The following is a 26220-nucleotide window of genomic DNA, read 5'->3' as shown; positions in this document are numbered from 1 at the left end:
AATTAATTAATTCCCAGAGAAATTATTAAGAAGGGTTTTTAATGGGAGAAACTTGAGGAAAGTGCTCATATTCAACTTGTGGTTGGCTACTGTATCCACAGAATAGGAAGAGCCAGTCTGTTTGTATATATGTTTATACAGGGGTCCCTGGGAACCTGCCTGACCATTTAAATACCTTTCTTGTTAGACTTCCGAGTCTACGAGGAGGCTAAAAAAAAATGCACATAAAAAGCCATTCTGATGCTCATGAATAGCTAAGACTGTTCACAGAAGATGTGAGTATCCAAGGCAAACGCTTACATTCCTAAGAAAGACAAGAGTGTTCATTTGTGACAATAAAAGTTGGAGCATTGGACTGTAGGGAAGCAATGACTTTCAATCAGTAAAACACATAACCCAGAGATGTGACTACATTCCTGTTTCCTTATACTCTCTGCCACGTATGACACAGCTGCACCTGTACTAGCTGTCACTAACCCCAGACACAATCCTGCTTAGAAGTAGAACAGACGATGCTAGTGTATGTAGCAGAAAGCAAAGTTGTTTTATGTTATCTGAGAATATATATTTTCCTGTCTATGGCATATGCCCCCAATTTCTGATGTTGGAAATGAATCAATTTGTTGGGCATCTTGATAGTCACCGCGCATCAACAAACATCTTATTTGTGTGGAGCGGAAAGTGTCTAATTCCACTATAATCAGCCCGTAGCTTGTAGGGAGCCATGGGATAATGAGACCTGTTATTTTCCTGGTCTTCTCTCCACAAATGAAAGGTCAACCTTAATAGCCCTCATTTATCTTGTATAACAACAAAAAATAACCTTGGCTCCTACTGGTGGCACATACTCACAAACACTATGGACTTAGAAGCCTTTTAGTATTAGAATCCTGGAAGCTAATTAAATTGGAAGATTGAGGGGTAAGGAAGAAGTGGGCAAGAGTCAAAAATAGCTGCTTCAAAATCTTTTAGCATGAGACCAGGCATAAACCAATAGACACACTGTTAAGACTTTTTAAAGCTCAATTTCTTTGAGCCCAGTTTAATGTTGTTCAGGACAAATGGGGAATTTTTAGAGGATAGCCAGAGGTAAGAAACAATAGCAATAATCAGCTCTGGAAAGAATTCTAAACATTAAGATTGCTGAATAATTGTTGGATTAAACACAAAAAATTCTATTTTGAAGGAGGCAACAAGGTCATCTTATATTCTGGCAGGTATATCCTATACCAATATTATAACTCTCTAAAGACAAAGACACTATTGTTCGTCAAAAGTTCCGGCTCTAAAAAGCTGGGTGAAGTCTTCTAGTACCTGAAGAACGACCAATAACCACAAGAGGAAAGAAATATGCTTACCAGGCTATCTAGTCCTCCGCCCAAGAGATCCACTGCTCCCATTTGCATGGAAGACACCTGTGGCACATTGACTGGGGGACCAAGGTCAAGATTCAAAAGATCCCCTAGAAGGTCACCTTGAGAGGGTATAACCTGAGGCTGTTCCAAGTTGGTTGCGGTGGTGGTGCCAACAGGGCTGTCGCCCGCATCAGTGCTGCACATACACACACACACACAGAGGACAAAAGAGAAAAATCATTATCACCTGGTACATAAAGAAAACAAAAGAACAAGCTCACTGCTATTGAGTCAATACTGACTCATAGCGACCCTAGAGTTCACAGTAGGACTGCCCCCGTGAGTTTCCAAAACTGTAACTGTTAATAGGAGTAGAAAGCCTTGTCTTTCTCTCTCCTGCAGAGTGGCTGATGGTTTCGAACCATTGCCCTTTCAGATCACAGGCCAACATGTAACCACTACACTACCAGGACTCCTATCTAGTATATAAGAAGATACTTAATGATTAAAAAAAAAAAAGGTGTGCGTGGGGGGCACATCTTTTATTTTATAACCTGTTATTGACAGGTTATTTTATAGCCTGTTATTAAGAATGATCAAAACTCTTGGCTCTATCAAAATAGAGTTGACAAAAATGAAAAGAAACATTTACTATGTAGCCTAGCCACCATTTATTGTATTATGGTGGCTTGTGTGTTGCTGTGATACTGGAAGCTATGTCACCAGTACTTCCAATGCCAGCAGGCTCACCCAAGGAGGAGCTTCCAGACTAAGAGACTACGAAGATGGAATAAACTGTCTACTTCGATGGATTAACCAGCTAACGTCTCATGAATAACTGGAATACTGTCAGATTTTGTATCGGAAGATGAACCCCATTGGGTTAGAGATACTCAAAATACGACTGAGGAAGAGCTACCTTCTCAAAGTACAGTCAATCATAATGATGTAGATGAAGTCGAGGTTGCGACCTTCATTTGCTGATGGGGCAAGACTCAAAATGAGAAGGAACAACTCCAAGTATTTATGAATAATTGGAGTGTGGAATGTGTATGAATCTAGGAAAATTGGATGTCATAAAAATGAAATGGAACACATAAATATTTATATCCTGAGCATTAGTGAGTTGAAATGGACTAGTATTGGCCATTTTGAATCAGATAATCACACAGTTCACTATGCTGGAAACGGCAAATTCTAGAGGAATTAAGTACAAAGAATTAGTAATAATATCTATACACATAGGAGGAAATCCAGTTCATACATCTGTTATTCAAACTTACATACTAACCACTAAAGTCATTGATATAGAAAATGAATTATACTGATACCTTCCGTCTGAAATTGATCAAACATTCAATCAAGATACCGGTACGTTGATAATTATTGGTAATTAGAATGTGAAAGTTGGAAACAAAAAGGAAGGATCAATAGGGGGAAAACAGCTTTGGTAATAAAATTGAAGTTGAAAAACAACATGACAGAATTTTGCAAGAGCATCCACTTCTTTGTTGCAGTTACCCTTTTTCAACAACTTAAATGACAACTCTACACAGGCTTTGCCAGATGATTTCAGAGGAATCCAATCTCTGTGTGAAGAGATCACAGAGCAGCTAGCTATCAACTGCTCCTATGTAAATTCAGGTTGAAGCTGGAGAAAATTGAAACAAGTCCTAGAGAGCCACAATAGGATCGTGAACATATCCCCGTGACTTTCAAGACATTTCAAAAACCCATTTGTTTCACTGCACACTAATGACAATATCTGCTGAGTTCCAGGAGTATAAGCGCAAGCAAGACTGCTAATGGCATCACCTATATATGAGATAAGCCCAACAGCTATGAAAACAAAAAGGAAGTAGTGAGTCCCAAAAGGTACTGAAAAGATTAGGCAGGGAGAAATCATGAGCTAGCAAACATTGCTGGATCAGCTGGCTGTGTGCAGAACTAAACTTTGCCTCCCGTCTCACAGCATGAACAAAGACGAAAAGCTGGGTCAGGCTGACAGGTGAAGGGCAAAGCCTACATGAAAACACAGGCCAGCCTCTTTATAACCTCTGAGTAGATAAACATTTTACAAGCATTAACTATAAAAAAGGAAAAAACTGATAACCTTGACTTGATTAAAATTAAGACCATCTCTTCCTCAAAAGACACCACCAAGAGAGGTTGGGAAAAGTTATTTTCCAAAGACTAGTTAGGAGAGGATTGTTGTTAATATATGCAGGGGGCTCCAAAAAGTTCATGGGAAAATGGAACCAAAAGATAATGGAACTTTTCCATAACTTTTTGAAGCTCCCTGTGTATCTGACACAGGATTTGCGCATAAAGAACTACTCTGTCATTCAGTTAAAACAAAAACACTACTGACAGCACAAAGTAGATGAATCTCATAGACAGTCTCTTGACTGAAACCAGGCAGATCCCAAAGAGTACATATCACACGGCCCTATTTATGCTCACATGATGTTCAGGACAGAGCCAACAATGGATAATGATGGAAGGCAGAACAGCGATGACGTTTACAGTGGTTATGGAGAGCAAGTGGGTAAGAGGAATCCTCTAGAGTGCTGGAAATATATATTCTACATCTGACCAGGGTATAGTTATATGAACGCATGCAAATAAGCGTTAACACTGAATGTTCACACTGGATGGTACATCAAAAACATTAAAAAATGTCCACAAAGACAATCCCAGCCCAGATGGTTTCACTGACTTCTTTTCTCCACCTTTACAGAAAAGGCTATATACTCACACAAACCCTAAAAGAAAAGAGAATTGGAAAATTGAGAAATTTTGAAGGTTTTCAGAGCAGAAATGGAATGACATTAAGGGATACTTGTAACTTAATTAGACGCTGGTTTTTTTTAAGGTCCTTATCTGCTAGATACCAAGTAAAGAAGTAATTATGGTCGAAATTATATGATGTCTGGGATTTGAGTGAACATATTTCACACTCCTATGATAAATAAAACAAGATAAGCAAAATAGTGGTAATAACAGAAGTTGAGTGTAGATCCTTAAGTTTGTTATACCATTCTATCTTGCATGCTTTTTAAGATTTACATTTAAGAAGTAACAAATACAAGTGTTTTCCTAAAAATAACAACGAAGGTAGATTTCTACAATATGTGGACCATGAAAGAAAGCATGGAAAACATTAAGACTAGTAGTGCTCTTAATCATAGTGGAGACTAAAGAGGTGATAGACAGGGTGACACGCCGTTGCTCACTTTTGTTAGGTTTCAAGTAAGTAAAACGAACAGCAGAGTCCAATAAGCAGTCAAAACACAGAGACTAGTCAGAACTAGCAATGCAGATTTGGGAATACACTGACAGCCACATCCCTGTTGAAAGCATCACAGTAATGGGGAAGGGAACAAGGCAGGGGTTAAGGGAAGGGATCTAGAATCAAACGACTGAGATCAAGTCCTGGTTCCAATTCTAATTGCATACGGGTGACAACCTCTTGGAGACAAGGTTTACAATCAATAAAATGTTAGCAACTCTCCATAATGCTAGATCATATTATAATCAAACTCAAAATCACTATCAAGTCAATTCTGACCGTGAGGAGCCAATGAGAACACAGAACAAGCTGCAACCCCCTGTAACACATTAGCCGTAGCTGCGGCTACCTGATAAGTTCCCTAAGAAATCATACACAGAAGCACACAAGTAGAAAGTTCAAAATGACCTTGTAGCATAAACCATGATTAATGATCACAGAAGAGAATGAATACGGAACCACAAACACTAGAGAAAACAAACCTAAGAAAAATGACTTGGAAGGAAAAAAGCCTCAAGAAGCCAAGATGAGAAGCATCTAGATGGGGAGCCAGATATAAATAAAGATGTCAAAAGGAGGCATGATTACATATACACCTGGCAAGAAATATATGAAATTTCCATTACAGGTATTTTCCACCCATGAAACTCGATCATCTTCTGACAAGTGCCACTTAGGAAATGTGACATCACACCTGATTTATTGGTACCTCTAAATAGAAGACAGAATAGGTAATGGTGCACATATTTTCTTTCACTGTAATGGGAAAAGAAAGGAAATATGAGAAGATAAAATGAGTTAAGATAAAGGGAGGTAAATGATATTGTAGTTTCTAAAAGCTAAGAATCAGTACTGTGCATCTTTCTAAATGATATGAAAATTAATATAAAAGCTTTTCCCATGTGAACTCATAGGAAATAAACTGTCATCCCTGTGATATTTTTAAAAGGTGAGATTTTCTTAAATCAGACTATTTCCCACCTCCCTCCCATGGAGCAGTTGTTAAGCATATGCACAGTAAGCAATAGAGCCAAGTAAAAAGGACCCCTGTCTTTTCCAACAGATATTAAAAGTTCTAGCAAGGTCTTCTACATTCCTTAAGAGGCAAAATAAGGTTTCCGAGTATTATTGCTTTATGTCGGAGGCATAAGCTCTAATTAACCTGAGGATGCAAAGGAGAGAGAGTCAATGTCCGGAACGGTCACAGCCACACTATTTGCAGCTATGCATCACTCCCTTTATATTACAAGGGAATGCATTGCCTTTGTGCTTTAAAAACAAAAATAAAAGATAAGCACAAATACCTCACTCCAAAAGGAACCACACAAGAACAGTGATGCTAACAGCAAATTAAAGGCCATTAATTGGATACAAATCTTATATAAGAGATGATAATTCCTTTTGTGGGGCCAAGTTTAAATATTGGTTCTCTTTCCTTGTATTCTAGGGAGGGGATATTTTTATTTGTAGGCTTCATTTTAAGGAACAAAAGAAGACAATGCCAAATTAAGTGGCACAAAAATTGCAATGTATATCACACAGTGGTTCAAAACTCCAATTACTATGGTTAAAAAAGACAAAATACCACAGAAAATCTACCTATAATAAAACTGTAAGCACAGACTGGGAAATGTACTTAGAAGTTAACCATTTGTTTCCAGAGAATGTTAACTAGCTGGTCTACATGGATAAGCACTATTCATATGAAGCCACAAGTCTCCTTTGATTTAAAAATCACAGCACCTGCCTTCAATTCACACATTCATCAAAATTGAAAGTTAATAAAAGACTTATCATCTTTTCTTTGCATTGCCCTTTCTTTTTTCTTTATCTTCGGAGTTCACAGTGCGTTTAAGAGTCCAAAGTGTAGACTACATAAATTTGCACAGCAATAATTCCTGAAACACTTTGTCATATAAATTAGACAGTGGTGAAAATTCCCAATTATTCTAAGTCTACTTAGAATGAAAGTTTAACATGATTAATGAAGAAAGGGAGCTCAGAGAACATTCCAGGATACTCATCCTAAGAGTTTATGAGTGCCCTCGCGCTCCCGCATAAAAACTTCAGGGCCGCTCTGAGGCACGAGCTCTGTTACCCGAGAGTCTGTTTCCAGAATAATTCCCTTGCTAATGTAATGGAATCATTTTCATTTGGTGAAGAGGCATACTACATCCTAGCTATATAGTATATTGGTGGGTTTGACACTATATAGAATACAGAAAATAGGTGAGCTTGACAAAACATTTTCACAAATACGATTTCATAGGAATATCCGCTAATTTTATCCATAAACTTTAAGCACAGTCACAGGATCGAGATTAACCTACACTCAGGGGCTTCAAAAGTGTTTTCGAAAAATTCCATGATCTTTTAATTCCATTTCTCCAGGAACTTGTTGAAACCCTCTCAGGTATGGGCTCCCCACGCCCATCCTGAGTTCTCAACTCTAGGAATATTTCTAACCTCATTTTCCCGGAAACTTAGCCAACTTAAAAGATGCTGGCCATCACAGTTTTCTAACGCCCCAATCGTCACGAGCTACTCTCATAGCGTGTGGTCCCAGTGCTCACAGGGAGTCCCGAGGACGGTGGAGTGGCAGGTCTGCAAATGTACCGCACGTTCTCCTTCCAGCCACACAAGCGTGGGGAAGGCCCACTCTGTCCAAAGGGACAGCGTCAGTCACTTCTCATCCTGCTTACCTCCCGTGATGAATTGGTAAGTGTTTGCGATGGACGCCATGACTCCCTTCTACAAACGCATTGGGAGGCTTATGGTACACGGAGGCCAAAGAACCAATGTGGCAAATGAGTTCGTCTAACAAGGTTGGCTCAATGAGGTCTGTTTCCTCGGAGATCAGTGGTTTCTCAGACAGGACTACTTCTTTGGCAGTGACAGGATCCGTTGACAGAAGGCGCCAGTAGATATAGCCTCGGTCTCGAAGGTCAGGGTTATCAGAGTCCTAAGGGAAAGGCAACAGTTAAGAAGAGTCAGAAAGAAGCCATACAATAAGGTTATTAATCAGATGCATCTTACATTAGAGATTGTATTTCCCTTTAGGGGTAGGGGATTTAAGTATTTTCTCTTTCCTTGTATTCTAAGAGGGAATATTTTTATTGATTTATTGGTTTCATTTTGAGGGTCAAAAGGAAAAAAAACAGTGGAGCGAGGGTGGGGTGTTAAAGGGGGAACCGACTACAAGGATCTACATGTGACCTCCCTGGGGGATGGACAACAGAAACGTAGGTGAAGGGAGACGTCAGACAGTATAAGATATGACAAAACAATAATTTATAAATTATCAAGGGTTCATGAGGAAGAGGGGAGTGGGGAGGGAGGGGGAAAAATGAGCTGATGCCAGGGGCTTAAATGGATAGCAAATGTTTTGAGAATGATGAGGGCAACAAATGCACACATGTGCTTTACACAATGGATGTATGTATGGATTGTGATAAGAGTTGTATGAGCCCCCATGAAATGATAAGAAAAAAATATCAAATTATGTGGCAATACCTGTATCGTTACCCAAACTCGGTAAACAAACCCAAACTGGTTAATTTCTTGTCTACGCAATGTTGTACTGGCTGTGCAGTTGGTTATTACGATATTAAGACAATCACTAAGTATAATTTCAGTATGTAATTATATAATTGCTAAGTTTAACAAAACTTTAAAATAAACTCAGATGATTTAGACCTAAGAGTCAAATTCAAATAAAATTTAGGAGAAAAAAAATAATAGATTTAATCTGGTCAAAGGTAAGTGCCTGAGATGGCCTTGACATAAAAATGACACTTTTACCTGCTAATAAATACTACCTGAATTAATATATAACACAGATATGTCACCCCTACCTTCTGTCTTTACTCAAATATTTTTAAGAATCTCCTGTGAGACACACTAAGGGCCCTGGTGGCAGAGTGGTTATGCATCGGGCTGCTAACTGCAAGATATGTAGTCACAACGACCAGACATTTGCCGGGAGAAATCCGTCAGGGCAGTTCTACCATGACCTATAGGGTCACTATGAGTCAGAATCAATTCCATGGCAGGTTGGTTCTTTGGAGGGAGACACTGGCTAGGCCCTGGGAATCAAAGAGAGAGAGATCACCACGTAGCGGCTGGCTTTCAGAGCTCACTGCATCTATTAAGGACACAAGTAGTTGCTGCTGCTCAGCACTGTGCAGCAGCTTCACCGTGAGACAACCTGGTGATGAGTACAACTGCCCCACGGGGTTTGTAGCTGCAGTGAAAATTTTTTCTTTTAAAGTAGCTTAATTGTTTTGGAGTTTCGCCAGCATACAACTTATGCACAGACACTTCACTAGTTCAGTCACATTCCTTCATAAAGAGTTGTGCGACCATCACCACTATGAATTCCAGGACTCTCACTGTGAGTTCTCCATCGCCTGCCAAGTTCCCCTGCTATGTCCCTTGCAAACTGTCTCTAAAGTTTTGCCTAACCTGGGTTTCATATACAGGAAAACATACAGAATCAAAACAAAACACAAATGGCCCAAGAACACTGACAAAATGAAACAGAAAAAACGAGAAAACAAAGAAAATATTAAAAACTGGAACAATTATACATTGGATCAAGAGATCAAATGACAAGGCGTCATATTCTGATCTCAGTAAAACTACAGTAATTGCCCTATCGCATACTCTGATAGTAAGGACTTTCGCATCCCGGGGTCCACGGTCAGAGGGGATTCACCTGAGGCTTCATCTGCACGGAGGACTTTATGAATGGGATTGGGGCTTTCGCTATCAGCCATGGCTTCTGCAAACTGTGTGTTTAGGATTTAGGTTCTAATACCATTGGATTTGATTACGTACAATGTTTGGATCACAGAAGCTAGTATGCTTCCTGTGTGGACTTAGTTAATGCCTCACTTACATGTTTGTTCATTTGAAGGCAAGCCTTTAAGAACCCAGATGCTCTTCTTTCTGATAGCCAGGCACCACCGCTTTCTTCACTACACTTTGCTATGGCACCCCTCTCTGAGAGGTCAACCCTGAGACAGGGAACGGAGACAGGACCGAGACAAAGGACGTGAGGTTGAGTGGCTTTATTAGGGTAGGGAAAGAGCTCCTGGGAGGGGAGGGAGAGCCGAGAGAAGGACAGGAGCAAGCGTCTTGAGCTTGTCGGTGAGGTGGTGGGAGACAGATAGGGCTCAGCTAGAGAGGTAGATGTTGACAACCAAGAAGGGAGAGTTTTGCTTGCAGCTGCAGGACCTTGAGTCAGGATGTGATCCATGGAAAGTGCCTTTGTTGTTTGCCAACCCACTCCCTGGAGTGCTGGCACAGGGGTTACACAACCTTGGTCTGGAGAGAGAAGCTCCTTGGAATGTTGGGGCAGAATATGCATACTTCAATAGGTCCTTTATCTTCCTGAGAGGCTGGAATTTGGGCCTTGAAGTTCTGTCCTCCTGAGGAGCTGGAGAGAAGGTGGGGGCTGCCTACTCCGGACCTGGCCCAAACACTATCTTCAGTGATCACTTCGTGGAAGGTTATTAAGGAGGGCCATGTCATAAAAACTATCTTTCTTTGATTAGGGTTGCAATGAAGTTCGAGCTCAAAATCCATTCGTTTATATATGTCTCTCATTTACTCTTGAAATATATCATTATTATCATTTTGTTGAAAGACATTATAAATTATATCCTTGGGGCATACTGATAGTTGTACTGATATTTCCATTAATTCACTTGATGATACAAAATTTAAAACACTATGGATAAAATAAAAAGCATACATGTATAGGACAAATTTTCAGACCAAAATATATACATTATTGATTTGTACAGATTACCAACTTAGGTGACTGGACAAAAAATGAGAGTTGGAGATAGGTAAAACTTTCAATAATGTTCATACATAAAGGTAGAGCAGGACTAAACTTGTCATAAGAAGGAAGTGTGTACGAAAATAGCATATATGTGGCAGTCGTGAGTTGCCGTTTATTACGCATCCTCAGGGTATGGATTTTAAACCCAAATCTGGTGGCTTGCTCACTGATAGCCTGGGACAGATCCTTTTCACACAGGAGTATTTCACTGCTGCGCTGTTAACGTTCACTTCCTGTAAGGTCCATTCTCTGTGGACTCGGTGTGGACTCAAACTGCCTACCTTTTGGTCAGCAGCTGAGCATTTAGCTGGTTATTTACACCATCAGAGGTCCTTGTGTGAGAAGAACTATTATCTAATAATCAAAAACTGTAAAAGAGACAATAAGTGCTTCCAACAGTGGTAACCTTCTTCGTTGTGGTGATTACAAACAATTTTAATTGTGCTCACTGTTAAAAATAATTACCAGCACGGCCACATTTCAACTTAAAGGGTAAGATGTAAACAAATCTCTCTCTGCCTTCCAAGTGCCCCCACCTCAACCCCTTGTCCCCAAAGCAGCCACTGTTCCCAGTGTGCCATCCAGACAGCTGTGGCCACCAACATTTTAAAACTAATGCGTGCGCGGCGCGCACACACACACCACTATAAAAACCCTGGAATGTGTCACTTTGAGTACATCTAAATGGGAGCACTTTCTGTGCTTGAATAGTTTCAGGGCCCCATGTTATAAAAGGCAACAATAATCACTGCTTCAATTTTGTGTCTAACATACACATGCAAAGATATACAAACATTGTCTTTAAAGAAGCCAATCTGAGGACTTTCAAGTGAGTTTTTAATAAGCAGATAAATTGGCTCATGACTCAGCCACTTAAGGTATTTATTATTCAGGTCAATACCAGCAGTCACCATCATGGTTTTTTGACTACAGGGTTAAATATATATTTTTTATCCCCATTAGTCACACAGTTTAACTTGCACTCAGAATGGATGACTGGATGAAAACAAAAAGAGGAAGTTCAATACAACATAACAAGCTAACAGAGCATAGCAATGTAATACTTTTACTTCAAAATCACCCCCGATATTCAGATTGCCATTAGACGAATGAAAATGCATCCAAATGGAAAGATATACAGAATGCGTAAGAGGGATTCAAAAACAATCCATTCTTCTAAATTTCTAGAGCACTCTCGTGTGTACATAGTACATATAAAAATGTTTCTCATATTTTAAAAAACAAAATAATAACCAATTTTCTGGACTTTGTTTTGTTATTTTTTTTGAGGGGAAGTAATTAGCTCCTGACTAAATGTTTATAAAGAGTCTGAAATTTAGCTCTCCATTTGTCTCACTTAGTTCTTCATTTGGAAACAAAGCACAAATGTTACCAGTGCCAAAAAAGCTGGCTTTTAAAATAGCAACATGAAGGTTTTTAAATACAAAGTTAGAAAAGCAATTTTTCCCTCCTTTTTTTGTTTTTGGCCTTACAAATATAAATTTGAATCTAAATAATCAGCCCCTAAAGCACATCATTTAATATTTGTAGCAACATTATACTTTTTGTTATAAAATTAAAATAAACATGACATATTAGGTAGAAAAACGGTTTTGTTTACAGAGTAGCAATATTGCTAAAACCATTCAAATAAATTTTATAATAGAATGTGATTTATATAATATACTAATCAAAATATATAAATTATTTTTGTACATTATGCAAATATTTAGCCCAAATTCCTACAGGCATTTACTTACAAAGTCATGCTTCAGTTAAAGAAGTTTGTCTTTCTGCCCCCCAAATCCAAAACACTGCAATGGGGTAAACTGCTGGAGACAGAACTAATGCATCAAAGAGTGTAAATATTTGAAATCTTAATAATATCGTAACTTAAAACATAAGAGTCTTCTGAGAAATGAGTGCAAACATTCCAGATTGAAGTCAACAGTTGGCAAGGATCTCCCACCGCTCCAACTCTGGCCTCAGGCCTACTGTGGGCTGGCCTTCATGGACTAATTAGTCAGATAGAACCACAATAAGCCAGGTGAGTAAACTGTTGTGGCAAATAACAGAACCTACAGCTATAATTTTAAGATGCTTAGAAATTCTGAAAATGTGGTTTTGGATCTACTATATTGTTAGTCCTTCCTCAGGGTCTCCTACAGTGTCTTTCTAAAAATGTGAGAGCTTCCAGTTCAATCTTCATTAGGTCAGCTCTAAAACAGGAGTTCTTAAACTTCATTGTGTATCACCATTTTCACACTCCAGCTGAGCTAGTGAGAGTGCGCATGCCAGGACCATCCCCACAGAGATTCCGGTTCATTATGTCGCAAGTAGGGACCGGGAATCTGTCATTTAAAACAAGCAGTCCAGGTGCACTTGAAGATGCTGGCAGAACAACTAGATGAAGCCATCGCTGGCACGCAGCAGAAGCAATCAGAAAGATCTGGACGGACATGTCTGTGCAAAAGCAGAACACTGCCGCCCAGCTCAAACGGACAGTATCCACTTATTAGCAATCATCAATACTAGCCCCTTATTTTATATACCAGAGAAAACTGAGAAAGTGGGAAAGATTAATTCCTGTGCGTTCATTTTTCTACAATAACCCCGTCAACCTCACGCATGTTTATTCCACAGATGAGAACAGTGGGTAAGGACACAGAGCCTGGCACATTATGTGGGTCTGAGTCCTAGCTCCCTCCTACATTCACTTCTGTGTCGCAGTTTTCTCATCTGTAAAACTGGAGCAGTCATAGCACCAACCCTCACAAGCTGTTCTAAGAACAGGCTGAGCTAATAGAGAAGTGCTTAATAGAATGCCTGATACGGGGAAAACACTATGTAAATGAGGGTTAAGATTCTAAACAAGCCCTTCTACGCCAAGTCTAGCATCAGAAACGTCTGCTGGTTTATTTTTACCCCACCCTGCTCTAGAGAAGGACTTCACAAAGCTTATAAAAATGAATTTAATTTATGCACTTTAGAAAATAGAGGTAGAAAAATACAGGCCACAACATATACACGTTTACTATGGGAGATCCTTCAGATTGATTCTAAGATGCTAAAGCAACCCAGTCAGGTCAGCCAGTCAGAGGAGCAACGCATTAAGCAGCCACACACAGGAACAGTCTAAACTTGGTAGGCACTTAGTGGGGTTCCGATGGAGAAGCTATGTAATGAGACAAACAATGACTAACAACTAGCTGACAAGAGTCAAGTAAGAAAGCTGTTCATCACAACCATTAATACAGCTAGTGGTATCAGTGTACTTCAGTAAAATCAGTAGTAATAAAGGTCAAATACGATACAATGTACCCAGTTCTTGACTAAATCTGACTTAGTTCTGGGTGAACTGCAGCCACTCTGTGAGAATGGAAGGATCTGTGTCCTTTAATCCTTTAAGCAATCTTTCCTGAACACTTTATCTCAGTCAACATTTGATAATATTGGGTGGTAATGAGATTGAGTTTGAATACTAACAAAAATCCAAAATACCCCATATGAAAAACCAAACTCACTGTCATTGAGTCGATTCTGACTCATCCCAACCCTACAGGGTCGGGCAGAACTGCCCCTGGGAGTGTCTGAGATGGTAAATCCTTGAGAAAGCAAAAAGCCTCATTTTTCTCCCATAGAGCTTTCATCGACTTTAAAAGAAAATGGAGCTAGTGAGAATTTTGAAAACAAGAGAATGCTTGGTTGATGTAAAAATATCCCTTACCTATTTGGAAATGAGCAGAGGAAGCAAAGCCAAAATTCTCCGTAGAATATGTTTTTAGAATTCAACAGACCGAGATACAAATGAATGATCAAAGGTCTAGACACAGAAAGCCTAGAATGTTCAATTCAACAGTGAAAATTCTGAACGATCATTATCTTGAAGGCGATGGAAATTGCTTTCCTTCAGGCAAAGGGAGATGTCCAAGAAAAAAATTAACAAAAGCACTTGAAAGAGCACTTATAAAGCTACGCAAAATTAATAGGAGACATGACTGCAGAGTACTGTCAAAGGGTTTTAATTTGTGATACTGTGCCACAGTAAAGAGATTTCTTTAAAGAGAGAAAACGCTAAGTTGAATATGTAACTCAGATTCCATGCACATTTTTAACTCTGACAGTCTAATGCCACCCCGTTCTCAACTTCAATTAAAATATTACTAAATACGTGATGGATTGCTGATCATACTACATTTACAAGAGAAAACATCACTGTTTTGGTTTCTACAAGTCTGAAACAGTGAGTAATGTCTAAAGCTAGTTGTCACATGCCTGACATCAGAATGCAGCAGAACCTTTTTCCTGCCACCTTGCTGTTACTGTGCTATTGCGTCAGTTCTGACGCACAGTGACCCTACATAAAATAGAAAATTAACGCCATCAGGTCTCGCACCAGCCTCATAGTCTCTCTTATTTTTGAGCCTATTGTTGCAGACACTCTATCAATCCATCTTACTTACCAAGGGCTTTCCGGTTTTTTGCTGCCCCTCCATTTTACCAAGCATTGCAACATTCTCCAGGAACTGGCCGCTCCTATTACAAGACCAAAGTACAAGACAAAGTCTTGCCATTTTTGCCTCTAAAGAGCTTTCTGACTGTACTTCTTCCAAGACAGATGTTTGTTGTTTCTTTGGCAGACCATGGTACTTGCAAAATTCTTGGCGAACACCGTAATTCAAATGAATCTATTATTCTTCAGTATTTCTTAATGTCCAACTTTCACATGCGATTGAAAATATCAGGGCTTGGGTCAAGTGCACCTTAATCCGCAGAGTAGCAGCCTTGCTTTTCAACCCTTTAAAGAGGTCTTGTGTAGATGTACCTAATGCAATGTTTGATCGACTGCTGCTTGGGGAGTACTGATTGTGGATCTCAGCAAGACAAAATCCTTGCCAATTTCAGTCTGTCCCCCATTTATCATGAAGTTACTTATTAGTTCAGTTGTGTGAGGGTTTTGGTCTTCTTTATGATTCTTAATCCATACTGAAGGCTGCAACCTTTGAGCTTTTACTAACAAGTGTTTAAAGCTCTCCTGTCAGCAAGCAAGATTGTGTCATCTGAAAACTGCAGGCTGCTCATAGACATTTCCGCAATTCTTCTTGCCAAGAGCTATTCTTTACTGAGTATACAGACTGAATAGGTATGGTCAAAGGACACAACTCTGACACCTTTCCTGATTTTAAACCATGCAGTATGCCCTTGCTCTGTTCACACAACTGCCTCTTGATCCGTGTACACGTTCCACATGAGCACAATGAAGGTTTCTGGTACTCTCGCTCTTCTCAAGGCTGTCTGTAGTTTATGATACACACAGTTGAACAGCTTTGCATGGTCTAAGAAACATACATAAACATCCTTCTGGTATCTCTACTTTCAGTCAAGATTTGATGGCAGCAATGTCTTGTACCACGTCTTCTTCTGAATCTCTGGAAGTTCCCTGTCAACGTACTGCTGCAACTGCAACCATTGTTGCATATAATCTTCAACAAAATGTCACTAAAGTGATATCAACGATAATTGTTCTGCAAGTCGTGCATTCTGTTGGGTCACCGTTCTTTGAAAGGACACAAGTATGGGCTTCTTGCGGTCAGCTGAGCAAGTCGTGGTCGTCTAAATTCCCTGGCAGAGGCCTTCAGTGCCATGGTTCTGGCTTAAATGCTACTTCGTGAAATGGTGGAATACCAACGAGCCCTACTTGGTACAGTGACTGTGGATTTATTTATTTTTAATCATTTTATTGGGGGCTCTTACAGTTCTTATTGCAATCCACACATCCATCCATTGTATCAAGCACTTTTGTACATATGTTGCCCTCATTACTTTCAAAGTATTTTCTTTCTACTTGAGCCCTTGGTATCAGCTCATTTATTCCCTTCCCTACCTCCCTCTCTCCCTCATGAATCCTTGATAAATTATGTTCATATATTTTATCATCCACTGTCTCCCTTCATCCACTTTTCTGTTGTTCATCCCCTGTGGGTGGGGGGGGGACTCTACTTTATTTCCTGTTGATGCTTCCTCCAATATTCAGTATTTTACCCACGCAATCTTTCAAAACTGAAACTCGAGGCTTGAATTTTTGTTTTTTTGAGTTCTTTCAGTTTAAGATATGCTGTGTTTTTCATTTTTGGTTTTCTAACTCTAGGTCTTTACCCAATTCATTATATTTGACTTTGTCTGGAGAGCTGTCCTTTGAAATTTCCTGTTCAGCTCTTCGAAGTCATCATTTCTTCTATTTGCCTTTGCTACTCTTTAAGTGCAAGCTTCAGAATCTCTTCTGAAATCCATGCAGATCTCGTTTTTTTGTTTGTTTATGAGTTTAAATGCATTTCTAGACAACCTACACGTTTTATTCCCTTAAAAAAAAAACTAAAAAAACCCCACCCCAAATAAATCAAGGTCAAAATTAAATGAAGAGCTCTCGATGACATCAGTTCGGTTTGTCTAGGTCCTGTTGTCGTGTGGATGAGCAGCAGCTGGTTAGGATGAGAGGCGATCAATCATGAGCTGTCTACTGTGTTAACATGTCTCCATCTCTCAGCCATCCTTAAAGAAGATCATGTACGGGGTCCCACCATCTTCACGGTAGCCCAGCAGAGCAACCATGCCATCTGGATTCATGTTCTCACCAAAAAAGAACTGGTAGCTTTTAAATTTGCAGGGATGTTGATTTGTTCTGCAGCCCCTGTCATAAAAGGCTTTGCTCTTTCTGGTTTGTTCTTCAAGTTTGTCTTTGATTGATTTCATGTAGTCTTTGATGACTTCTTGTAGGCTTCTTTTGTCAAGCTGGTCTCCTGCACTTGATGGCTCATGACAACATCATCACCTGTTACCATAGTGCTTTCTGCTGCATCACCATCGGGCCGTCAGCTGAGGCACTGCCACCAATGAGCGAGTCATTGATGTTACTTTCGGTCCTACTGACCATCTTCCCCTCCACTTCCAGACACAAACTCAGCCCATCTGCAATCCCTCAGATCTTGTAGATGTCGGAGAACATCTCACCATGGCGGATGAGGTCCTGAACGGGAGATCATGATGGCGGCCAGAGGGAGACAGCTGTGGCGCCAGCTCAGGAAGAGCACAGAGCTCTGAGCAAGTGTGGTGCCATTGGAGCGGTGCTCGAGGGGGAGAGGGGAGCAGGCAGAAAGGGTTCTTTCTTGTCTTTTTAATGATCTTTTGCTTTCTTCACATATGATGTTCTTGAAGTCATCATGCAGCTCATCAGGTCTTCTGTCATTAATGTTGAATGTGCCAAATTTGTTCTTGAGAGGTTCTCAAAATTCAGATGGGATAGACTCAAAGTTGTATTCCATTCCGGTGGACTTTATATTTCCTTCAACTTCAACCTAAACTTAAGTATGCTGGTCTGTCCCACAGTCAGCCTTGGTCTGGCTTCAGCTGCTGACAACGCGCGTCTCCATCCTTTCTTCCCACACATAGAGTCATTAATTTCCAACTCTTGTCCCTTCCTCTGTTTTCAACTTCTGCATTCCAATCACCAATGATTATCAATGCACCTGGATATCAATGTCAGACGGAAGAAGTTGGTCGAAGTCTTCAATTTCTCTGGATACATGGGGTCCTGATTCTGAACTAACAACATGCCCTTCACTAAAGAGTGCAAGTTCACATTTCATGAATGACCGTGAAGATTAGTCTATCACCTTAGTTTAAAAGCCATTGAAACTAGTTACAATTCTATGAGAAATATGTACATCAAACATTGTTTTTATATGTTAACAAGATTTGAAAGTTGTAACTCTTCCGCCTGAAACTTCCCCAAATCATGGCAGAAGCTCCTAACTTCCGACAAGCCAACCGAAACCTCACTCTGTCCAAATCTCTTACCTGGGTGGCCAAACTCAAGACTTGCTGGACCAGTTCCTGGGTTTCTGATGGTTTCTTAAGAAACAGCTTCACTATGGCAGTAAGGAGCGTGAGCTGCACCTAGACAGACAGGATCAGAGTTACGATGGGGCCCCTGTGATTTTGAGTAAGAGACAAAGGTTAACAAACTCAGTCTTTATCAACAACAGCTGTTATTCATCCAGTGAAAACTCGCTAGCTACCACTTGTTCAAGTGCATGTTTTCGTGCTACAACTTGGTTTTGCTCCTTGAGCCTGATTGCTGAAGCTGCATTTCTTACAGTGCATGCTGACTGATGGTCATTAAAATGACTTCCGACTACGTCCTTTAGCATGTACTTTTACCCAAAGATCTGGCTTTGGAGGAACTATGGATCTTCTGTTACACTGGTGCAAGAGTCAAGCCAGAAGATTTTCGATGACAGTCAATTAGGAGTGGGCTGCCAGACATCAAGGAGATTGGCAGCATCACCAAGGGCCTGGCTAGAAACACAGATGACTAGGTCTGACGGCAAACCTGCTGAATGGAAAAACTGGGAGTGGGCCCAACAAGCCCACCAGGATTTTCTATTATTTACTAAAATGTGAGAGCCACTGGTTTAAGTTACAGAGAGAGAATTGGTAGAAGTGAAAAAAATTCATTACCTTTAGGAGAAACATGAAGACGTTGTACAAATGGACACATTCATGTTCTCTCTCCCTCTACATATGTCAACAATCACTAGATAAATGTGCTCTCACACACTCAGGAAGCTGCCCAGCCTCGACTCCCTAAAGAGATGTGGGACACTCGGACGCGCGCTCACCTGGGTGCTTTCATCGTGGAAGCCCTCCAGGAAGCTCTCCAGTAGCTCATCCGCATTGTCAATTCGTTCAGCATACTCTCCCACGATCCAGATCATAGCTGCTCGGGCGTCTGGCTCATCTAGGGAGTCCAAATTCTCACACAGAGTAGCAATAATGCTTTCATACCTAACACGACAAAATTGCCTATAGTTACTGAAATTAAAAACAAACACTAAACACTATTCTTAATAGCGAAGCTAAAAAAAAAAAAACAAACAACAAAAAACAGAGAAGGCACTCTCAATCAAACAACTAAATTCTTCTTTTAGTCCAGAGAATGTACACACTTATATTTTGATAATCAAACCTTCAATGTTTATGAAAATTCATCATTCAGACATCCCTTTAAAAAATAATTTTATTAGGGGCTTGTACAACTCATATCACAATCCATACATCCATCGTGTCAAGCACATTTGTACATTTGTTGCCATCATCATTCTCAAAACATGTGCTTTTTACTTGAGCCCTTGGGATCAGCTCTTCATTTTCCCCTCCCTCCCTGCCCCCACAAGACATCTTTTTCACAAAGTAAGGAAATATGTCGTTCTGTAAAATAATATTACTATCACATTTATAACAATCTTTCTTTTTTTTATAACAATCTTTCTTGTAACTACATGAGAGAAATTTCATTTTGCACTTAGAAAAATGGAATTAAACAATATGCAGACTGGAAAACTTACCTAATTTTTAAATAGGGCTCTTTATTCTTCCCCCCAACGTCTCTCAAACTAATTACTTTATTCTCTTAAGAAACATGTATTTCAAATACTGATTTTTATAAGTATAACATCAGTGTTTACCATGTTGAATGCACCATGGCTAATAGTTTTAAACTCTATTACAGGAATGATACTATGTAATCATTTATATGGGAAGAGCTCAGTGCATTTGACTGTTTGCCTTACACTGATTAAGCCAGGCTGTTAATGGTTCTTTAAAATTAAACTGTCATGTTATTACTAGCATAAATCAGACAGGATGCATTTCTCTATAAATCAAATTGAGATACAGATATGTATCCTCAATCAACAAGTTTAAAAGCCCAATAGTCCTCCTTTCTACAAGAATAGAAGTACACAACACTTCTCTTTCTAAAGATAGTTTTCTAAATATAAGATTTAATAAACCACTCCCTTGGTAAACCATTTCTACCAAAAAGTTTCAGCAGACTGCAAAGCAAAATGAGTTTTTGGATCCTTGCAAGATCTGTTCTTATTTCATTATTTCAGAGTCTTTAATGGTTTGCTTTCAAGATCACATCTACAAGAGTATTCCCTTTGTTTTTATAAACTAAGAGGCCTCCACTTGAAAAATGTGTGGAGAAATTATATGGAGTTTGCTTTCTGTAAGGGAATATCCAGAACACATGAGCAAATGCATGGAGCAGATGACTTATTGTTTACATGCTGTAGTGCAGCACATTATGTAATATAGCTCTTCAGTGGCAATTTTTTACTCCCACCAAAGGATGTTTTTCCTGATGGGTCTGGCTATGAGTGGGTTCAGAGAAGTACTGATAGGATTATATGAGTCTATTTTAAGTGGTTGATAACAGAGTTAACTGTGGTTGTAAAAACTTGGAAATCTAATTAGAGGATTGGTCAGTTTGGCCATCCTGCTGGGTTTAAAATGAGCTATCTAAAAAACAAACACTACTACCAGGAGGAGCCTGAGTGGAGCTCAGCCCTTGAATCCCCAAATCCCTATGCAATCAACGTCCTTGATCTAAGGACTCAAAGATGAGACATCACAGAAGTGGAAGAATTTCAGACACAGGAGAACCAAGAGCCAGACAGATGAGCTAGCTACTCCGCAAGTGGGGAGAGTTGAGTGCCCCTGGGCAGGAGGGAGGGTGCCTCATGCACTTAACTGGAGAACTAGATTTACTCACCCATGGAGACAGAGTGGAGCACCTTCAGGCATACGTCAGGGGCACTGAGAGAGCCCTGTAGCATTGCCTGAGCAGGGCAGAGGCCAAGGCCCAGAGAGAGGTATGCTGCCTTGGCTGTCAGAACTGTGTACAGAGTAGTTCTGATCCTGAATTGTAACCTATTAGCTTCTCTAATAAGCCCCATAATTGTGAATATGGTTGTGGATTCTGTGTGACCTTAACAATGAATTATGAGTCTAGCATTAAGATGTAGTGTGAGAGGGATGGCTGATAAAGAATTGGTAAATAGGATAGGAGGAGAGGCATGTCTGACATCCAGGTCTTAGGAATTGGCCTTGGGCAGCTGATGATGACGATGGAGATACTCCTCCCACCGTAAGAGGAGGTCAGATGTGGCCCCCAACACTTTCTGCATATATTCTGTGATTTTTTCCTGGCTTTAATGATAGCTAGGATGATATAGTTTATCTGAGACATTTCTAAGAGTAAAAAGAAGCATGATTAAAAATGCCTGGAAAACAGCATACACCGGGATTATGCTAGAGACCATCTAGACTATCTATCTACAATATACAAATTATCTATTGGTAACGTCACTAAAGAAATTTAATTGTGCTATCTTGACTACATGCCAATAGACAGTGTATAATCAGCTATCGGTTTAATTTTCCTTAAAGTGAAAAATCAGGTTTTAGTTTTTGTGGTAGCTACCTTAAAAAGTTTCTGATTTTTAATATGTATATTATGACCACCAGTAATAATACTAAAAAAAAAAACACTCCTTAAGTCAATTATAAACACCTTACTTAAAACATAGAAATATTCGGACATACTTATTAGGATACTTGCGGAAGATGTCCCTGATAACAACAATCGCCTCTTGGACCACATAATTTACTTTAGTCTGGATCAGGTCCAGCAAAGTGCTCACGCAGCGCTCTGCTGATTGCTGTTGAAGAGAAACAGAAAAAAGAACAAAAGAAAAATCAGATGATCTATCCAATAGTACCTTAACTGAGTAACAAAAATTTGACTAATATCAGGGCATCAATTAAACTCAAAGCTGAGGCAGTTTATTTGATCAAGAAATACTAGATGCAAGGTCATATAATGTAGCTACACAGAAATTCTACACCTACTCCAAATTTTACTCATTACAAAACACCAATCAGTTCAAACGAAAAGAATCACCCTGGAGACTAAAACGTGAGTTACAGAATAAGCCAAGGAGGAGGGTCTTAGCTGGAGTTCCTAAGTGAATGGAGAGAGGATAAAGTATCTTCACACTCTGTGAAACAAAAGGTCACCTTCTCTGCGGACATATAAAGTATGATCTGAATTTTGTAAATTGTAACCCAAAACCCATGACCAGGGAACAATCGTGACTCTCTAAAGGATGTCTGAGGCTCTGTAAATCTTTAAGGGAGTTTCCTGTTGCTCTTGCTTTGTAAAACACACACATCTATGTAGATGTACTAAGACAGGGATTTACAATCACGGACATCAAATCATAGACAAAATGTATCTCTGGGAAAGGATGTTCTATTTGTTTTATTAATCATAATTAATCATAATTTATGATTTCACATAATTTGATATGACTGAGAAGCTAAGAGTTCAATGAATACACACAATTCAAGGAAAATATAGAAACTCCAGAAAAAGGAAAGGTTCTATTAAAAAGAAAACTCACCCCTCCCCCGCAGGGGAACAAATAACAAAAAGGTGGGTAAAGGGAGACAACGGACAGTGTAAGACATAAAATAACATATAAATGATCAAGGACTCACGAGGGTAGGGGGTGGGGGGGAGGAGCTGATTCCAAGGGCTCAAGTTGAAAGAAACTGTTTTGGAAATGTTGATGGCAACAATGTACAAATGCGCTTACTACTACTGAGTGATGGATTGTTATAAGGTTTGTAAGGGCCCCCCAATAAAAGGATTAACTTAAAGAGAAGAAGAAAGTGCTGTAATTGCATACTAGGTGTTTGTGAGCCAAAGCTCGACATACTCATAGGATGATAATATGCGACATCAAAAGGAATAAAGGGATGTTATCACAATTTAGACAGAATTAAATCAGTGCTTCCCAACCTTCCTCAGGCCGCGACCCTCTCATACAGTTCCTCATGTTGCCGTGATCCCCAACCATAAAATTATTTTTGCTGCTACTTCATCACTGCAATTTTGCTACTGTTATGAACCATCAAGTAAATATCTGATAGGCAGGATGTATTTTCATTGTTACAAATTGAACATAATGTAAGCATAATGATGAATCACAAAAAATGTCAATTATATATTGTGAGATATTTATTTCTAATTACAAATAAATGAAGTTTTGTCTTGAAGCATGGTATAGCATGGGTAGCGGTCTTCATGCTGGGTACTCGATGTGGGCATACCTACATGTGGATGGACCCTCCTGAAGATGGATAGAGGAGCGGTGTCTTGGTTCCTGAGACCATCAGAAATAAGTGTTTTCCAATGGTCTTAGGAGACCCCTGTGAAAGGGTCTTTAAACCCGCAAGGGGTCACGACCCACAGGTTGAGAACCGCTGGATTAAATATTCATGATAGTATACTGGAATACAGAAGAGGGGAGAAATGATAAAAGGAGACACATAAACTACATGTGGGGACTTCATAAAGCTCATGGAAAACTCCATTACCTTTCAATTTTATTTTTCCACAAACTTTTGAAGCTCCCTTGCATATATACCCACCCTCGCATATATACCCATTGCCATTAAGTCAATTCTGACTCACAGAAACACTTGCAAAACAGAGAATTGGCTCATAGGGTTTCTGATACTATAAATCTCTACATAAGCTGATTGCTTCATCTTTCTCCTAGGGAGCAGCTAGGAGGTTAAAAACCACTGAGCTTTCCATTCACAGCCCAATACTCCACCTACTGCGCCCCAAGATCTCCTGTGTGAACTACACTTTATTCCTAACACACAGCTAAAAAGTAATGTCTCTAATTAGTAAATCCATAACAACAACATAAGCCTACTACTTAGAGATACGGAGTAATCAAAATAATGGAAATCAGAAATAGGTGAAACGTTAAAACATTTTCTCTCATTCCATGATGCTTACCTTCCTGACACAATCACTGAAGACAAAGCGGGTGCATAAGCAAATGTGGTGAAGAAAGCTGATGGTGCCCAGCTATCAAAAGATATAGCATCTGGGGTCTTAAAGACTTGAAGGTAAGTAAGCAGCCAGCTAGCTCAGAAGCAACAAAGCCCAAATGGAAGAAGCACACCAGCCTGTGTGATCACGAGGTGTGGAAGCGATCGGGTATCAGGCATCATCAGAACCAAAAAAATCATATCATTGTGAATGAGGGGGAGTGCACAGTGGAGACCCAAAGCCCATTTGTAGGCAATTGGACATCCCATTGCAGAAGGGTCTCGGGGAGGAGACGAGCCAGTCAGGGTGCAATGTAGCAACAATGGGGCATACAACTTTACTCTAGTTCCTAAATGCTTCCTCCTACCCCACTATCATGATCCCATTTCTACCTTACAAATCTGGACACTGGTACAGATAGGGACTGGAAACACAGGGAATCCAGGGCAGATGATCCCTTCAGGACCAGTGGTGGGAGTGGCGATACTGGGAGCATAGAGGGAGGGTGGGTTGGAAAGGGGGAACCGATTACAAGGATCTACATGTGACCTCCTCCCTGGGGGACGGACAACAGAAAAGTGGGAGACATCGGACAGTGTAAGATATGACAAAATAATAATTTATAAATAATAAGGGTCTAAGAGGGAAGGGGGCGGGGGAGGGAAGGGGAAAATGAGAAGCTGATGAATGTACAAATGTGCTTTACACAACTGATGTATATATGGATTGTGATGAGTTGTATGAGCCCCTAATAAAATGATTTTTTTTTAAATGTTTTCCCTCTGATACTAAGGTCCAAGTAACGAAGGAACAGCTGAGGTTATTTTTCAGTACATTTAAAATAAATCATTTTATTGGGTGTTCATACAGCTCTTACCACTATCCACACATATATCCACTGTGCTAATCACATTATGTTGCCATCATCAATTTCAAAAACTTTTCTTTCTACTTGAGCCCTGGTATCAGCTCAATCCCCCCCTCCCTCATGATCCCTTGATAATCTGTAAGTTATTATTTTTTTCATGTCTTACACTGTCCACTGTCTCCCTTCACCCACATTTCTGTTGTCCGTCACCTGGGGTTATAAGTCCGTCGTTGTGATTGGTTCCCCCTTTCTCCCTTCATCTTCCCCTTACCCTCCTGGTATCGCTACTCCCATTAGTGGTCCTAAAAGCTTTACCTGTCTTGGATTCCCTGTGTTTCGAGCTCTTATCTGTACCAGTGTACATGCTCTGATCTAGCCAGACTTGTAAGGGAGAATTGGGGTCATGATAAGGGAGGACGGGGGACATTAAAGAACTAGATCAAAGTTGTGTATTTTGTCAGTGCTATACTGCAAAGGACAGCTGTTTTTTTTAATCACTTTATTGGGGCTTCATACAACTCTTATCACAATCCATCGTGTCAAGCACATCTGTACATTGCTGCCATCATCATTCTCAAAACATTTTATTTCTACCTCAGCCCCTCGTATCAGCTCATTTTCCCCTCCTTCCCCATCTCCCTTCCCTCATGAATCCTTGATAATTTACAATCATTATTTTATCATGCCTTACACTGTCCGACATCTCTCTTCACCCACTTTTCTGTTGTTCGTCCCCCAGGGGGAGGGAGTTATATGTAGATCCTTGTGATCGGTTCCCCCTTTCTACCCCACCTTCCCGGTATCGCCACTCTCACCACTTGTCCTAAGGGGGCTCATCAGGACAGGTGTTTTTTAAGTTTTTCCCACTTTAGGTGTTTCATTATTTTGACTCATGAAAAGCGTCTTGAAGAGAAAAGAATGAAGAAGATGCTGTGATGTCCGATCCCAGCACCACCAGACACTTGCCTCCACCTTGATGGCGCATCGTCCAATGGCTCGCACAGCTTTCCGGACAAAGTCCACATCCACCTCGGTGGCATATTCCTTCAGTTCTGCCAGTACCTGGTAAAATCCCAGAAGTGGACAATCATTAAGGAT

The 26220-nt window shown here is 40.0% G+C and overlaps 1 protein-coding gene across 6 annotated transcripts in view; it reads right to left on the bottom strand.

Moving 5' to 3' along the window:
• AP2B1 (adaptor related protein complex 2 subunit beta 1) overlaps positions 1 to 26220 on the bottom strand; it is a 129245-nt gene that overhangs the window by 66048 nt on the left and 36977 nt on the right. For all 6 annotated transcript variants that reach the window (XM_075561410.1, XM_075561416.1, XM_075561411.1 and 3 more), the window contains exons 9-14: positions 26089 to 26184; positions 21947 to 22062; positions 19177 to 19342; positions 18353 to 18451; positions 7350 to 7609; positions 1359 to 1551 (exon numbers count right to left, since the gene is read on the bottom strand). In XM_075561410.1, the coding sequence (XP_075417525.1) occupies positions 1359 to 1551; positions 7350 to 7609; positions 18353 to 18451; positions 19177 to 19342; positions 21947 to 22062; positions 26089 to 26184 (930 nt within the window). The remainder of the gene's footprint in view (positions 1 to 1358; positions 1552 to 7349; positions 7610 to 18352; positions 18452 to 19176; positions 19343 to 21946; positions 22063 to 26088; positions 26185 to 26220) is intronic.

The sequence above is a fragment of the Tenrec ecaudatus genome, chromosome 10, assembly GCF_050624435.1.
Source record: "Tenrec ecaudatus isolate mTenEca1 chromosome 10, mTenEca1.hap1, whole genome shotgun sequence".
Classification (NCBI taxonomy): domain Eukaryota; kingdom Metazoa; phylum Chordata; class Mammalia; order Afrosoricida; family Tenrecidae; genus Tenrec; species Tenrec ecaudatus.
Note: the sequence above shows the minus strand (reverse complement) of the source record. Positions and strands in the feature narration are given on the sequence as shown.